The 16,893-nt window shown below is 46.6% G+C and overlaps 5 protein-coding genes across 5 annotated transcripts in view; 4 read left to right on the top strand and 1 right to left on the bottom strand.

Moving 5' to 3' along the window:
* Positions 1–682: 682 nt before the first annotated feature.
* On the top strand, positions 683–1,835 carry GLAREA_01079 (uncharacterized protein; the record flags this gene model as incomplete). The annotated part of the gene is made up of 2 exons (XM_008085837.1): positions 683–901; positions 1,041–1,835. 2 exons carry the CDS (start codon positions 683–685, stop codon positions 1,833–1,835), a joined length of 1,014 nt encoding a protein of 337 aa, XP_008084028.1.
* A 1,862-nt stretch (positions 1,836–3,697) lies between these two features.
* On the top strand, positions 3,698–5,401 carry GLAREA_01080 (PLP-dependent transferase; the record flags this gene model as incomplete). The annotated part of the gene is made up of 4 exons (XM_008085838.1): positions 3,698–3,939; positions 3,996–4,023; positions 4,076–4,689; positions 4,738–5,401. The coding sequence occupies 4 exons, from the start codon at positions 3,698–3,700 to the stop codon at positions 5,399–5,401; spliced, it is 1,548 nt and encodes a 515-aa protein (XP_008084029.1).
* A 1,980-nt stretch (positions 5,402–7,381) lies between these two features.
* GLAREA_01081 (WD40 repeat-like protein) lies at positions 7,382–8,661 on the bottom strand (the record flags this gene model as incomplete). Its single annotated transcript, XM_008085839.1, has 4 exons — positions 7,382–7,402; positions 7,457–7,666; positions 7,716–8,434; positions 8,535–8,661. 4 exons carry the CDS (start codon positions 8,659–8,661, stop codon positions 7,382–7,384), a joined length of 1,077 nt encoding a protein of 358 aa, XP_008084030.1.
* Positions 8,662–12,086: 3,425 nt separating this feature from the next.
* GLAREA_01082 (Metallo-dependent hydrolase) lies at positions 12,087–13,572 on the top strand (the record flags this gene model as incomplete). Its single annotated transcript, XM_008085840.1, has 5 exons — positions 12,087–12,121; positions 12,453–12,497; positions 12,625–12,756; positions 12,823–13,351; positions 13,402–13,572. The coding sequence occupies 5 exons, from the start codon at positions 12,087–12,089 to the stop codon at positions 13,570–13,572; spliced, it is 912 nt and encodes a 303-aa protein (XP_008084031.1).
* Positions 13,573–16,079: 2,507 nt separating this feature from the next.
* Positions 16,080–16,893, top strand: part of GLAREA_01083 (Phospholipase D/nuclease) — a gene marked incomplete at both ends in the record, with an annotated part of 4,572 nt that continues 3,758 nt past the window's right edge. Inside the window, one exon of the mRNA XM_008085841.1 lies at positions 16,080–16,815. Within this exon, the coding sequence (XP_008084032.1) occupies positions 16,080–16,815 (736 nt within the window). The remainder of the gene's footprint in view (positions 16,816–16,893) is intronic.

A 16,893-nucleotide genomic window follows, 5' to 3' on the forward strand; every position in this document is an offset into this window, starting at 1 on the left:
ATCTTCCGGTTTCGATGCATTTGTAGGTTCCATTTGGCTCGTGAGAGATGTGATTTCGGGAGTGTTTGGTAAAATTTCTTCAGTTACCAAATAAGTTGTGTATAAAGTTATAAACACCTAAATTCGTAGGTAAGGCGAGAAGGTGAATTGACCTCCTGGGTCACATGATTTATTTATCCTTTTAACCCTTTAAATAGGATTTTGTTGGGGAGATAACTGTATAGATAATGTTAATAATTTACAGAGAGTTCATTGGAAACTCCCATCAAATGAAACCGTAACCAAAATTGAAAGATGTTCCTTGATATCCGGATCCCGAAGGCCTCCGCAGACAGTCTGACTCGATTCACGTGACCATGACACCTCAACATCGACGCGCTTTGAGGTTCTCATGTTCAATCGACTCGCCACCGCTACCGACACTCACTCGGCCGAGAGGATCAATCAAATATCATTCTTTGATTTCTTTCAACGTATAACTCTCAACAGGCTCCAATACACATTTATCGCCTTAGACGCTCTGCAGGACTCATTTGCCATCAACATCCGAACTCTTGACGACAAGGCAACCGAAGGGTCACCTACGAAACGGATTTCACGCTTGACAAAGTTTCTTGATATATCACAGGAAATATATCCCTCGTTAAGAGTCTACTCTAGGACATCTTCTCTTTAAGTGACTATGGCATCTGGGAGTAGGAATGACGATGAGGTCGCTCCTCCAAAATCAATAGATCTGGACGTCGAGCCTCATCTTTCGTTTACTATGTTTCAGCAACTACCTGTTGAAATCCGACTAAGAATATGGGAAAGCGCAATCACACCACGTATAATAAAGTGTAAACATTCCCACGACCGCAATCTATTTACAGGACCTTCTCATCCAGTCGCCCTCCTCCATGTGTGCCAGGAAGTCCGTATTTTTCCTTTGTTCCTCCCTTCGGATTCTGGTTCCTAGTGGTCGGGAGCATGTTTCATCTTTAGACACGGCTCTCGGCTCCGGAGCGAACAAGAAAAACGTAGACTAATTTATTGGATAGTCGAGAGAAGCGGCTTTCCTATATGGAGAATACGACCTTGTATCAACTTCTCCCTCGATGGTCTATTTCAGTCTAAAGTACGATTATCTATGGTTTGATGCCGGCTGGACATCATTCGAACCACCTAGATACCGAATCGCAAATCGACCACCACCTACGAGTCACGATTTCACGGAGTCGCTTCCATCGCCCAGTTTGAAACTTCGTAATATCATGATCCATCCCAATTGGAGTGACAAGAGGATGAAGCCGACGGTCCAGTTCGCAAATTTCACCAAGCTCCAGCGGGTACTGGTCGCAGCAGACGAGAGGTCGATCGGAATCCAGAGTCAAGTAATGCTTGATACAATCTACGACCTCAAGATGTATTACACTATTGCGAAGCAAAAGTTGCCCGAGACTAAGACTCCAAAAATTGCCGTGGGATGTCTGGGCTGGACAGGCTCAGAGGGGAAGCGACTATACCATACTAACGAAGATAATCGACAGCTTGTTGGAATTTTTGACACTTATGCGGAGATGAAAGATCATCAACAGAGCTTGCGAGAGTTGGAATGGAAGTTTACCAGAGATCGGTTCTCCACTCCTAAGCCCAGCATCATTGCAAAATTGCAAAAGGCGAGAGAATTGAGCGAGCGAAATAACCCAACGGGGATTGGTCACGGTGAGCCAAGCTCTCCGAACAATGATAATTTGAATGTTCAGGTGGATATACCACCAAATGAGCCGCCGACTTACACGGATGCGGTATCTGGTGATGCAGATGCTGGAGGACGGATATTAGAGTCCACCTAATCAAACTATGATGATCTTCGACATCAAAATACCGCTAGAAATTGGACGCATCTTGGTGGCACACGATTCGATAATGTTGGAGAGTATTTGCTCATGGACCTGGCTCCAAGTTGACTCGAAGTTCGGCCTGAGGGAGCCAGCATTTGAATAAAATTCCAATTGAGCCTCGAAAACCCCGCCTTGCGAGTTCCTTGAACTTCCTTCGGCTAGGTTACTGAAAAGCCAACTGTTCATAGAACTGCAATTACGATCGAGTTCAAAGCCGAAAAGTTCCCCTTCGATTGTGTCGCACAAGATTGATGAAATTTCGACGCATATGCAATTGATTCTGGTTTTAACACGGTCTCTTACTTGCGATTGGATTGCCAAATTACACACCGGCAAAATCGAACAGTTCGGATGGGAGACTTTATCAAAATTCTTGACCACAGCAGATGATATTATGTCTTACGCCCTTTAAGCGGAGCCGCAGAAGAGTGAAGTGCTAGCAATCTAGTTTTGAACAAAGCATTGAAATTTAGACCCAAACACTTTCAAAGAGTATTTCAGGTCTGGGACTGGTGGTTATGGCAACGCCGGTTGTAAACAGCTTGGACGAACGGTGAGATTTAATTGATTGCTTCCTGCTTATTCGATTCGGACCAACTGAGGGCTTAAAAATTAAAGCGCTTGGCGATTACTTGTGTATGAATGCCCTGACCCGGGTTCCTAAATTGAATTGTTGGAGTATTTAAAGTATTTCACAGCTGAAGGGCCATTTACACTTAATAGCAGACCTGTTTTATAATTTTCTTGTGTTGACAGTCAGCCGCATTTTAAAAGCCACAGATCAAAAATCGATAGACAATTGAAAAACATGATATGCATGCGGTTAATCATTATTCCCGATAGTGCATGGTTTGGCTATAGTCATGCACGTCTTCGTAAGCTGCTGACTATGTCCGACCGCCCGGTAGAGAACACAACACATTGGTCCGTTTGATATTTCACAAAATTATCTTCGTTGAAGACGATTCGCCTTCGGGCCCCCCTGAGATGGAAAACACGTAGAAGCTCTTTGCTTCTGGCCGTCGAGTTTCTGTTTCTATATATGACGACTTAGCCAGCGTTGGTGTGCAATACAACGGGTGTATCAAATCCAATGTATTACAGTACGGCGTAAAAGCATATGGTCCAGCGTGTACAGATATTGAAATGGACGAAGCTTCGTCTTTCATCTCAAATATAGGTTTTCTGCATAGGCTTCAAGTTTTATTAAATCCGAATTTAAATCCGAACGAGCAAAATGGCCGATAATCAGCATGCAATTTGAAAATAAAGGTCTTGGCAAACCATTTATGAAATGTATCGAGGTATGTTCCACATCATTACCTCCATGATTTCTCGCTAGAACTCGACCGCGGCAAATACAGGCCATAATTCTCAATCACTTATTTGCTCACGATTGCTGATGACGTTGACGTTGGCGAACTTGATGTAGGTAGTCGGCATGCTGCAGGTATTGGCAGGTATCATTGAATTATTGGCCCGTCAACCAATCAATATTTCCCGTCGACAGCACAAGCGGAAAATGATTGGGTCTCCCATAGTGAAAGCTTAAGCTTTCGTGCCAAGAATTGAGACAGCTCATCCCAGTCGCACTGTTCGAGACGAGGGGCTAACCCCTCCCTCTGCGTCTGGCTCCCTCTGACGAGAACTAGAAAACAAGTTCACTTCCACACTGATTCACAAAACCACGTTCTTCTCTGCTTCGTTCTTCCATCTTCTTTGCAATATTTCGAGTTCGACGAGCTTTCGATCCCTACACAACATTCCATCTCCCTCCACAATCCTCTCCAACATCACCCTACAATACCGCAATCATGGTTCATCTTGCATCAATTCCTACCAACAAGGACATTGGGAAACCACTTGTCGAGGGTATGGAAAAGCTGAAGGTAGCTGAACAGAGCGATCAAGATCAGTTCACGACCAGTGTATATGGATCCAGGTTCGCATCTGAAGATCTGCCAAAGCATGAGATGCCAGAGACGGAGATGCCAAAGGAGGTTGCATACCGCATGATCAAAGACGATTTATCTCTGGATGGAAATCCAATGCTGAAGTATGAAAACCTTGGGACTTCAAGATTGCGTATCTATACTAACTGAAACTGTAAAGTTTGGCTTCCTTCGTCACAACTTACATGGTATGTGACTTCCGATCCTCCTGCAGCCACCACACCAGCTAATTTGGCATAGGAAAAAGAAGTCGAGGACCTCATGACCGAGTCATTTTCGAAGAACTTCATCGATTACGAAGAATACCCTCAAAGTGCCGATATCCAAAACAGATGCGTTTCCATGATCGGTCGATTGTTTAACGCACCCCTCGATGGAGACATGGCTCCTGTCGGAACATCCACAGTTGGGTCTTCTGAAGCTATTATGCTGGCAGTATTGGCAATGAAGAAGAAATGGAAGAACGCACGACAGGCTGCTGGAAAGCCTACCGACAGACCAAATATTGTTATGTCCTCAGCTGTGCAGGTCTGCTGGGAGAAGGCCGCGAGATATTTCGAGGTCGAGGAGAAATATGTTTACTGCACGGAGAATCGATACGTGATTGATCCAGAGGAGACGGTTAGTCTTGTTGATGAGAATACTATTGGTATCTGCGTCATTCTGGGTACAACATATACTGGACAGTATGAGGATGCTAAAGCGGTCAATGATTTGTTGATCAAGAAGAATATCGATACGGTTATTCATATCGATGCTGCTAGTGGTGGGTTTGTAGCACCATTTGTTGTACCTGAGCTAGAATGGGATTTTCGACTCGAAAAGGTTGTCTCTATTAATGTTTCTGGTCACAAGTAAGTACTCATTGCCTAACCATTTTTCGTGTTATTAATTGTTCAAAGATACGGTCTCGTATATCCAGGTGTCGGATGGGTCGTCTGGAGAGCTCCCGAATACCTTCCAAAAGAGCTCGTCTTCAACATCAACTATCTAGGAGCGGATCAATCCTCCTTCACTTTGAACTTCTCAAAAGGAGCTTCCCAAGTCATCGGCCAGTATTATCAACTCATCCGTCTCGGAAAACACGGCTACCGAGCCATCATGGGCAATCTCACCCGCACAGCCGATTACCTCGCCGAATCCCTAGAACAACTAGGCTTCGTCCTCATGTCCGAGAAGAACGGCAAAGGTCTCCCTCTCGTCGCCTTCCGCATCGACCCCAAATCCAACAAACACTACGATGAATTCGCCATCGCCCATCAACTCCGCCAACGCTCCTGGGTCGTCCCAGCTTACACCATGGCGCCTCACACCAACGACCTCAAGATGCTCCGTGTGGTCGTCCGCGAGGATTTCTCGAAATCAAGATGTGATCAGTTGCTCGACGATATTAAACTGTGCCAGGGAGTCCTGGATAAGATGGATAAAGATGAGATCAAGAAACATAATGATTTTATAAGGCTGAATCAGAGTCATTCGGGGAGACGACAGAATGTGCATCCGCATTATAGGAATGAGAAACATAGTTTGCAGGGGAAGACAGGGAAGACTCATGCTGCTTGCTAAAAGCATCCACGATGAGAGCGCCAGCGGAATGGACGGGTGTGCGTGGTCAATGGAATATGTGACGGAATGGGATTATAATTGCATGCTTAGGTAGCGTTTATGATAGAAGCAAAAAGTTTGTTCCTTAGTATCACATCGTTGCTTTAGGGATAGAGATAATACGAGATATGACATACACTGCTACCTGAACTCTTATACGCATCAGTAATATAACACTACTATCTCACAACAGCTTGCGATCTGACCTCCACTCCTACCACACTACACCTATCATTTCTCCTCTCACCCGTCGAACGTGTGGTATATATCTAACCCTTAATTCACATCAACTCTCATTCTCATTCACTTTTCTCCCCATGAACACCTCAACATACTATTAACATCCCAACCCGCCATCTCTCCATCCATAGTACCATAGTACCATATCCATTCCCCCACCACACGCTCTACCTCTCATCCCCGTCCCGTCTCACCACACAGAACGCATTCATATTATACACTTAAAACACCATTCCAAAAACCATCATCACACAGACCAAATCATCACGGACCACACACACACCAGACCACAGACCAAATCTCTCTTTCACATTCCATTCACCCCACCCTAAACATCTACAATACCTAGATATACTATAGTTGAGCCGGAAGTATCTCATTTCCACCGGCCACCGAAACCAATCACCGTCATTCACATTCTATAGCTTTTACAATACCAGTACCCTGCGTTCTCTCACCCATCCTATCTGCTCACCTATTTATCACTCATCAAACGCATACCCGAGCTATACCTTAAAACCATATCCATACCCCAAACTTGTAAACTCCACCCCATCCACATCCCTAACACACCTCAAGACCCGTCCGTACCTCGCCCATCCCATCCAGATTCCAGAATCGAGATAACCTACACAGAAATCCGGACCCACCCCCTTCTATGTCACGCCCATATCACACAATTAGTATTTGAACCCACCACCCACAAAAGGAAAAATCAAAATCAATAATATCAAGCAATGTTATAATCTCTATAAAGGTTTGTGTTGTGTCTGCAGCATGTTAGACTATCGTACAAGCATTTGCCAGAGGCCAGAAAAAGCAGATCGACAAAAGACGCCCCGATATCAAAGTTCTGTTGTCCACATGCCGCAGCAGTAACAAAGGCTTGAACCAAGAAGAAAAGTGCAAATCTCTGTTTCTTTTTTTTGACCCCATCCACATCCGACTTCCATTGCTGCCACACCACCAGCCACCAACCCACCCAAGCAAGCCCTTCTGCAATTCCCCTCTCACACATCAAACCCCGTTCACTCCACTCCCACAAACCAATCAACACGTGTAATAACCCATCTCCTTCTTAGCACATTTATCCACCACTGCCATATCACAAACACATCAGATTGAGAAAATAGTAACGATAACTTCGCTACTGACCACGCCGCCGACAGAGCTGCCTTGATAGCTTTTTAATAACGCACAGAACTTGAAAAAGGGAGGAAAAAATAGAACGAACAATGTTATGTTTGGAAAAGGGAAGAACAACGTGATGGTTGGGTCGGAAGTAAGGGTCTAGGACCTGATGTCTCTCGGTAGGATATCATCGCAAACAACAATACGCGCACACGCACACCGGGAAAAGGAGCAATGCAAATCAACCCAGCCCATACAAACAAGAATATTGTGAAAGAGGAATTATGGAGCAAAGAATCGAATATTCGAGGCCAATGGTCGAGATCCTAGCGCTCTAATGAAATCAACGATCGGGTCGAGTATCGATAAACTGCTGCACCAAGCTTCGAGTGATATTCGTAACTTCGTCCAGTCTACGCCGAGTCGCAGAGATTAAGGTGACGTATCTGGTATAGGTTGATTAAGGGCATCCGTAGATGTGACCGACTCGCGAAGCTATCCCAAGCTTAAAAAGTTGCTCTGCCACAACTGAGGAAGAAACGCCGGCCGAATCCGCTGATATACATGATTTTACATGGCCCAGATTTTGAGCTGGAGAGGCGAACGTTAGCTTGGAAGTTCTTATAGTGTGCAGAATGTACTCACCAATGAATCCCATGATCCAGTGCACAAACTCATGCCATCATTACTAACACCCAGACAGCTCACACGGTTGTCATGTCCGACTAATGATCCGACCTTCTCACCCCTTGTAATATCCCATACTTTACATTCGAAATCATCGTAACCGGCAAAGAGAAGTCTTCCAGATACAGAGGTTGCGACTGAAGTGATACCGCAAAGAATGGACTCATTCTGTGATATAATTAGTATGTGCGAGTAATGGAGATCAGGGGTTTCCTACTCCATATTGGTTGAGCTCTCTATCAGCTCGGATATCAAAGAGACGACATGTAGCATCGTCTGAACCAGTGACGAACGAGTGTCCGTCGGGGAAGAAATGGATGGCGTTGATATCGGACTCGTGACCGGCAAATGTTTGTACGGCTTTGCCCGCCCGAATATCCCACAGCTTTGCGAAAGCATCACAAGCACCAGACACGAAGGTGTTCTGATTTGTAGGGTTAATGCTGATGCTCATCACATCACCAAGATGATCAGCGAATTCCGTGACCTTTTGTCCGGATTCTATATCCCATTTCATACATGTCATGTCGCCAGAAGAGGTCAGGATAACTCGGTCGTTGACAAAACGGCAGCACGAGAGATATCCAGAATGACCAGACAATTCTCGGGCGACTTTTTGTGGCCCATCTCGAGCTTGATTCAGGTTGTAAATTGAGCAGATGTTGTCGAGACCACCACACGCAACGTAGTTCCCACTTGGGGCATATGCACAGGTCATGACCCACGACGATCGCAGGGGAATGGCGTGGACTTTGTTTGTTGTGTAGGCATCCCAAATGATGAGCTTTCCGTCCTGCGATGCGGATACGAGATGTCTCCGATCAGTCGACCAGTGCATCGCATAGATCTTTGCGAGATGTCCCTTCAGTGTCTTCTTAATTTTCATCATCGTGTTTTTCGGTAACGCCTCCTGTTGACTCCTCGCGATATTCGAGACTGCGAACAATTGATTAGCATCACGCGTATGACCCATCGCACCGAATAACTCGCATGAGAGGAGCGACGAGGATCAATTTGCGGTCGAGAGATCACTTACGAGTGCTGTCCGCGAGATCATCCTTCTTGCGCTTGATTCTGTCCTTTAGACTTTCCGCTTCCCGTCGCGCCTGCTGAATGCGCTGTTGCATCGCCTCGGGCGTCACATCTTGCTGCGACATCGACATGATGGCGGATTGTGCTCTGCGGATTCAAGCGTGGTCGGCGGTGTCGATGTGTTGTTGGAAGAAGGGAGGACGTTGGAATTTGAGATGAGGCTAGGTCGTCGGGGTGGTCGGTAGGGGTAAGGGGTTGCGCCAAACGGAAGAAAGCTGGCCGGGGCGCTGGTCGAAGCCGACGTGGTGGGAGATTGTTGATGAGCCAGCCGTCCACGATCACGGTCGCTGTCGAGGGAGGGATGCGAGAGCGTGAGGGCTCGAGTCGAAGATGAGTTGAGGTGGCTGATGATGGTGGTTGTGGATGTGGAGGAGAAAGCGACGGCGATGAGGGTTTTCGAAGTCGGGGCGGACACTCTCGTGCAGGCAATAATCAAATCAAACCAGATCAATTGAACCAGGTGAAGTGTCGAGGAAGAAGCGACGCGAGCGCAGCGGGAGCAGGAGCTTGGGGGACGGCGGAGGCCAGAGACCAGAGGTTATTGGGCAGCAGCAGCAGCAGGAGCGACCAGGCGGAAGTTTGGGTGTGGAGAAAGTCAGAAAAGGCCCTGGGCAGAGCGCAGAGTGGGCACTGGCAGAGCTGGAGATGGAAAGAGGCCGTCTGGTGCGTATTGCCTTGATGCCCAAAGGGGGCTAGCGCGGGCGCATTTAGCGTTATTTTACATTACGGGAGAAGCGAGCGGATCTCTTTTTCTCGCTTGAGGCTTGAGCATTGGGAGATGGGAGATGGGAGATGGGAGATGTGGCGCACCGACGGATGAGCAAGCAGGAGAGCAAGAGCACGAAGGGAGCGAATCGTGAGAGGGAGCGCGGCTGCGGATGCGGGTACCAAGCAGCTGCCGGTGGGTGGGAGAGGGAGATGGAATGGTGATGGGACTCGGAGAGAGTGTGAAAGGGGAAGGAGAAGAAGCAGAAGAACCGATAAGTATGGGAGAGAAGACGCAGAAACACATAACTTTGCACAGGGTGGCTTTGAAGCTTCAATCCAGAAAATTTACAAGTATTTCCTAACTCCGATTTATGAGCTTTTCAACCATCTCTTTCTCTCATCTCATTCACTCATTCTCTCCTCCTGTACTCCGGGTAAGCGCTGCGCCATATGCATGTGGAGAGATGAGAATCTACCAGCAGCATCCACAAACGTACTCCGTACATTGCAGTAGCACCGTACTCATGCCAAGTTGACGAATACTGCAAGCCCAGCGGTCATGACAGCCCAGCGGATTTGTGAACCGAGTAAGACGGTCCGAGAAGGATAGTGTATTTCTTTTTCTATGGCCGGTAGAAACTGCTTCATCAACGGTCTAGTTCTCCAATCTGAAGACGTTGCGCCAGGTGGCTGCCATGGTGAGTACAGATTTTGCTCATAACGTCCCAGTTGTGATCACATAGTCTCTGATTCATCTTGACCGCTTGAATACTCGACACACATCTGAGGAGATGAGACAATAATGAATCTCGGAGAGAATAATTATCAATCCTCTAATTGGGACATCCATAAGTGTATCCAAAACTTACACCGGATCCCGATACGACAGAAATGTACGTCCGGCTGCCGGGCGCGCCAACTGCAATCATGATTCGACATGGAGGGGCAGCTCGAGCCTGGCACTCGTCCTCAATCTATTGTCTGGTAAGGTTTGCTGCAGCTTCCACGAAATTGTCTCTGTACGATGCATAGATACGAACACTTACCTGCTCAATTGCACCGATTTTGAGTTGATATCAAGATTTCTTGCGATAGCTCTGAGAATTTGATGGCAGTCAGGTCATCGTGATGCTGACTCGCTCACAAATGACCGCTCTGCAACTCATTGGTACCTATTCATCTGCGACCTACGGACGTACCCGACGCTCTGCATACCCAATCCATTACCGTCAAACCAGATTGTACGACTGCATGTAAAATGCGTTCACCTGTGGTTGTGCATACAGAGAAGTGGCTCGTAAAGTACCCAAAGGCCAGACGGAACAAAAATTACCACAGCCCTGGCGGCCAACTCCCGCAGACGCAGAGTGGGACAGCACCATGGAACTGGCTCGTCTGGTAAGCCCTTCAAACCTCCTCCACCTATGATAGCGGGATGTGATGAAGGGTTCCAAGTTGTCGAATACATTTTCTGGGATCGAGCGGACGAACGCTTCCTGCGTCCTGAGATCCCAGAATTCCCCTCTGGGACATGACGAGATCGGATTGTGCCCACCAGTTTGCGCCACCGCTTGGGCATGCCGAGATATCAAGAAATCGAGAACCCGGAGATTTATAACGATTATTATTCCCCCAAGTGTTCCAAGTTCCTGGTTGCTCAGTGCTCGAGCGAGCATCATCGGCGCTACATCTTGTCACCGACATGATACGACACTCTCGGCAATGAAAAGGGGTCAAATTCGATAGTTCGATACCCACCATATGTGTATTTACAGCGCTTGTACAAGCAAGCAGCTCAAATTCGGAGCCGATATCATGATGGTGCAGGTGTAGCCGCGCTCGGGAGATGATTTTAAGCTCGCGTTGCAGAACCGCTTCCCCCACCCTTTGGGAGAGACGAGACGAGACGCACATTGGGATTTCTCATCCACGAATCATCTCAACCTCCCATCCACCTATCACCAAACGCAAGTTTGTGCCAAAACCCAAGCGAATACTACCGGCGACCGCATTTCTCCAGATTTCGTACCACCGGCAGAGCCAGCCAAGATGGAGTCTTTTAAGCCTCCCTCCGCCATTGACTTTCGAGCTTTGCCTAAAATAGAGGTAAGCGTCCTTCTATTCCTCTCCTGGAGAAAGTTCATCGGGCGGTTCCAGCGTTTGCTGCTTTCACTCCGTCCATCCTGGCTGCCGACCCGAGGGATACACAACATAAGATGAACGTCAGATGTGCGGTTGCAGAGGGACAGTTCGGGCTGCATGTTGGCCCGGATCTTTCTGTACGACCTCGACCACATCCATGACTGCTTGAGAGCGCTTGCTGCACCGCACGGATTTGTTGGTCAGCATTCTATCTCTGCGCCAGCCTATGTCCTTTGGCAGCGGGTTCATACGTAGCTGGAAGTCTGCAATTCTCGACTTGGCCCTGTCAACATGTTAGCACTAGCGCTTGCTTCAACTTTCTTACTTGTGGATCATCTCAGCCTGGACGCTGGTCGTCTGTTTGGGTACGGCGCGGTTGGAGCTTGTTGTTCAAGATGACCACACCTACTCACTTGATTCGAAGCAAGTGTTGCTGCATTATAACAACCGGCAGCTGAAAAGACCCCTCCCTCCGTCGTTTTCTCTTAAACCAGTAATGGAGTCCGAAACGTGTGCGAACGAGAAGCTGAAGGTGTAATAGTTACATGCTCATCTTAGTGGGAGCATCAGTCGAGAATGTCTTCACGATGTATGGCTAGATAAGAAATCGCGAGGTGAGACCGATCTGAGAGATCCATTGGAGGAGATGCCTGTGGGGAAGTTTGATTATGATTTGGAGACGTAAGTGCGGTTTTTCGATATGTATTGTTTTTGCGACTTTAATTTGCTTCGAAAAGTTTCCTGATGTGTATGATGAGTCGCAATTTTTATTTTAAATTCATCAACAAGACTCGGACAATATGGTTGGCCGTGTTGCGAACGTAGAATGTCTTCGCGATCGCATAAATGTTCTGGATCGATGAAGAGTTTATATTCAAGCTCGGCTAGAACTGCCCCTATATTGTACCACCCACAATCATCACATACTGTTGCCTGAAGTCACCTTTAGATGTTACTATCCAAATGTATTAACAGCCGTAGAGCTACCTAACACTGCTCGATCGCGTATTAGTCGTGCTGAAGCATCAGTCAAGTCCTTTTCTTTGAGCGACGACAAGTTTGTAACAAGCAAACCTGCCCTAATCTCCGTATCAAGATGGTTCCTATTTGCCTACCTAATCTACCACACTGTTGATAGTCCACCTCTTACACAATCTACCTACTATCCAACTGACAACCTCCAGCTTCTTTCCCCTCTTCTCTAGCTACATCTACGGCCTCTGTAACGACCTCCCCTCTATCACAACGACCACAAACTCAGTCCTCGACTCTTTCGCCTCTGACGGTGTAATCTATCTCGAACTCCGCACAACTCCGTATGTATTATGCGCTCCTTCTACCACATTTGAATTGCCAGAAAACAATAACTAACAGTTGCAAAGCCGCGCCATCCCCTCCGCAAACATCACAACAACAGACTACATCCGCACAATCCTCTCCTGCATCACCACCTCCAACACCCACACCCCCATGAAAACCTCCCTCATCCTCTCCATCGACCGCCGCTCCACCCTCGCCACCGCCCACGAGGTCGTCACCCTCGCCCTCGCCCACCGCACCGCCGGCGTAATCGGCATCGACCTCTGCGGCGACCCCTCCGTGGGCGACATCTCGATCTTCGGCCCCGCATTCGCGCGCGCCGCCGACGCAAACCTGCCTATCACGCTGCATTTCGCCGAGGCGCCGTGGTCGTCGCGGCCCGAGGAGTTGTGGAAGTTGCTCGAGTACAATCCGCGAAGGATTGGCCATGTGATTCATGTCCCCGGGGATGTGAAGAGGGAGATTGAACGGAGGGGGATTGGGTTGGAGTTGTGTTTGAGTTGTAATGTGCATGCGAAGATGATTACGGGGAGTTATGGGGATCATCATTTTGGGGAGTGGTGGGGGAGGGGGTGTCCGGTTGCTTTGAGTGTGAGTTGCTTTCCGTTTTGTATTTTTAGGGGATGAGGCTAACAGGATAGACTGATGATGTTGGGGTTTTTGGATCGCCGCTTTCGAATGAGTATCGCCTTGTTGCGGAGCATTTTGGGTTGAGTGATCAGGAGATCTTTAGGTTGGCGAGGAGTGCGGTGGATTGTATTTTTGGGGGCGAGGAGGAGAAGGAGAGGTTGAGGGGGTTGATGTGGGGTTGAATTATGGAGGGGAGGGAAGGTTAAGAATTGAATGGATTTGGATAGAGACTTGGTTTGATTGGGATAAAAGTTTGAATGGATCGGGATAGACGGAAATCGTTTAGTTAGATGGTATATAGACAGTAGATGAGATGAGGATATTAGAGCACCTAGCAATTAGAATAGCACACACACACACCTTCCGTCTCTCCCAACCCTCCATCTTACATCTCAATAAACAGCCTACACCACCCACGAACTCCCCTTCCCTCTAAAAAACCACAGTCCCTTTACCAAATTCTAAAACTATTCAACTCCCCTTCCTATTCTACTCCTAAAACCAACATTTTCTTTTTTGCCTCCCTCACACAGTTATGGTTTGGAGCATCCAAGGATATCACAACTTTCCGGATCTAGTGCCCAGAAGAACGTAGATACTTCGAAAATACAATAACCACTGTGCCTGGCTTGGCTTTGTGGGGATACGAGGGGAAGAGTGTCATTACGCTGAGGCGATTTTGGGCGAGGATGAGCGGAGATCTGGTTGGATGGGGGAGGGTGAGAGTGTTAGAAAGCGCCGGGGGTTATGGATGGGGATGGAGGGTTTTGGTATTGATGACAGTTTACTGGCTGATATTTGGGTTTGAGGGGATTTGGAATGTTGGGTGAGCTTGTACGGGGGGTTGGATGGGAAGGTTGTTGTGAGTGTATTCTAGTTAGGTGACAAAAGAAGGTGATAAATGAGCGGGGTTATCAGGAGCTTGAGAATAGGTGATATCGAAATTTACCTAAGTTCCTTCTCATTTCGCGTGTGATCAACAGGAAACCAAAAGCCAGAGTATACCAATCTCTCGTATAGAGTAGAGTGTCAAGTCGCCATGTCACCAGTTATCCGAATGGAAAGAATTCAGAGGGTCGTAGATGTGATGCTCGTCGTTTTAGTAGATGTTGAGCGTAGGTAACAATTTATAAACCAGTAGTTGTAGTCCGAATGGAACATCTTCTTACTGTAGAATAATAGTTTTCTGCCTGAAACGCGGTAGATATGCTTGTTCTAAAAGCAGTACTAGGAAGTCGTGTTTTGATATTGTTGAGCTGAGAGCTTGTCAACTCATTCCTACAGAGGACTGGTACTTGAAGCATCTTGTCGAGGTTTAAGAAGGGTGTATTTATTGTAACTTAGATATGATTCTGCGCTATTTTTTGTTTGTAGGTTATAGGCACCACACGCGAATATTATATTCACATTCGCTAAGTTGATCCGGTTTGAGATTGCTTATGAGATGTAAACAATGTAATTTCGTAAGAGTGGGATTCGTGTCTACCACTCATTCGATCAAACGCACCAATTCTGGTCGTCTTTCTAATCAGTCGAACATTTTTATATGCTTCAGTCTTAAATGATGTACTTATTGACACAAAAGGCACTATACCTTATGAGTTTTTGAATCGAGTCGGAGGGGATAGTATAATGTTTTGAAACTCAAGCTGGGAGGTGGCGGTGCTTCTGGGCACCAAGGCGTGGCATAAGTTAGAATGAAGATATGATACATCACTTGGATGAGAAAATGGGTTCAGTAACTTTTGAACCAATAAAATAAGTGTGTGATAAAGCAGGAAAATTCGAATTCGTCTAGGTGACAGTTTTGCGGTACGAGGTTCCACATCCAGAAGATCATGGTTGATTTGATGTGTTGAGCTACATGTGCTTTTATCTGAAAGGTATGAGCCATACAGAATGATACTTATAGTGAGCTCTATCGAGAGTCGAGGCTGCTGTGTCATCTAAGACATGATATGAGTGGAGAATAAGTGACTTGTGGAACTAAGCAAGGGTCACTTTAAATTTAAACCCCGTGTGACATCCAATTTCCTACGTCTCTGCCACTTCTAAATTCACTGATAACGTAGATTATACCTAGATATAAATGTCAGTATATAAAGATCGTGTTTAGTGTGGCATAATATATTCTTCTTCCGCTTTTGTAATGTGTGTTGACAAGCACGTAAATGGAATGTATAAATTATGTAATTAGTAGTGACAAAGATATATACCCACCGATCTTAACTAGAGAAATTCTTTTCCTTGATAATCTAGGCATCGAGCTTCTCAATGCACTAATCAATGAGGTGCCATATTTTTAGCATCATCGACGTAGAATCGTAGTATAATGCGGCGTGGACTTTTTTACGTCTTCCTTCGATATTATCTCAGACATCTCTCATCAGCCGACAGGAGTCAAACCTTCATGGTCGAATTGGCCAAGTTTACAATTGACAATTGAAAAGCAGATATGTCGAGAAATAATAATTATGTCAATATTGACATTGGGTCATTTTAGATCACGTGAGACCGTGTACCTCAATATTTGGACACGGCAGGCACAAACACCCTGTCAAACCACAACACGATTCCAACCTCATCAGACGTTTCTCAATTGAATATCACTGAGCTTCTGTATTCATCGCATACAGAGCTTTTGACAATCCAAATAGTATCATTGCAGTGAAGGCTTCCACGGCTTACGATGTCTGAAAGCGACCAAGACGATGAGCTTAAAAGAGCAATTGCGCTTTCTCTCCAAGAATCTGGGGTGGTGAGAGATGAGGATGTAAGTTATGAAGGTACCAGAAAGAAGAATGTCATCGATCTTGTTAGCAGCGATGAGGAGGATGATTTGGACGCGCCGGTGGTTGCGAGGCCTGTTAGATCGTTGCACAACCCCATCGCGAAAACTAGCCGCGTGCAAGACTTATCGATAGCAGCTTCTAAGAATCTGGAGAAAAAAGCTTTGAATGAAGAACGTGGCCTGGAGCAAAATGATGAACCAGCAGCTATCGAAAAGATATCCACAGTAGTTCAATCGACTGCAGAATCAGCATCTGGCACAACCCTTGGCATTCTGGGAAAGTTCGATAGAAAGAAGATGGAGGAGGAGAGATTAGAAAGAGCAAGAAACAGAAAAGAACAAACGGAAGGCGGTGGATCGTCTTCAGAACCTAGCCGCAAGAGAAAGGCGACCAGTCCTCTCGCTGAGCACGAAGCGCGAAGTGGGAAGCAAAATGTTACAAAATCGACGATGCCTTCATCATCAGCACCTCGGACGATAGGTGCATCAAATCCTGTTGCGCTTAGTTCAGGATTCAATTTAAACAATCTACCGCAAACGCAAAAGCAACAGCCTTCAGAATCAAGCCGGATCAGCAACCTCAACCAGACACCCAATATTTTGTCCTACCGCAATCAAGCGACAAATCTTTCAGGTATTCAGTATCCTCAAGGTGTCGTGAAGAAAACTTGGGCTTATGGAAGTCCCCGACAAGGAGATGATATCAAAATCG

Source organism: Glarea lozoyensis (assembly GCF_000409485.1).
Source record: "Glarea lozoyensis ATCC 20868 chromosome Unknown GLAREA3, whole genome shotgun sequence".
Taxonomy (NCBI): Eukaryota; Fungi; Ascomycota; class Leotiomycetes; order Helotiales; family Helotiaceae; genus Glarea; species Glarea lozoyensis.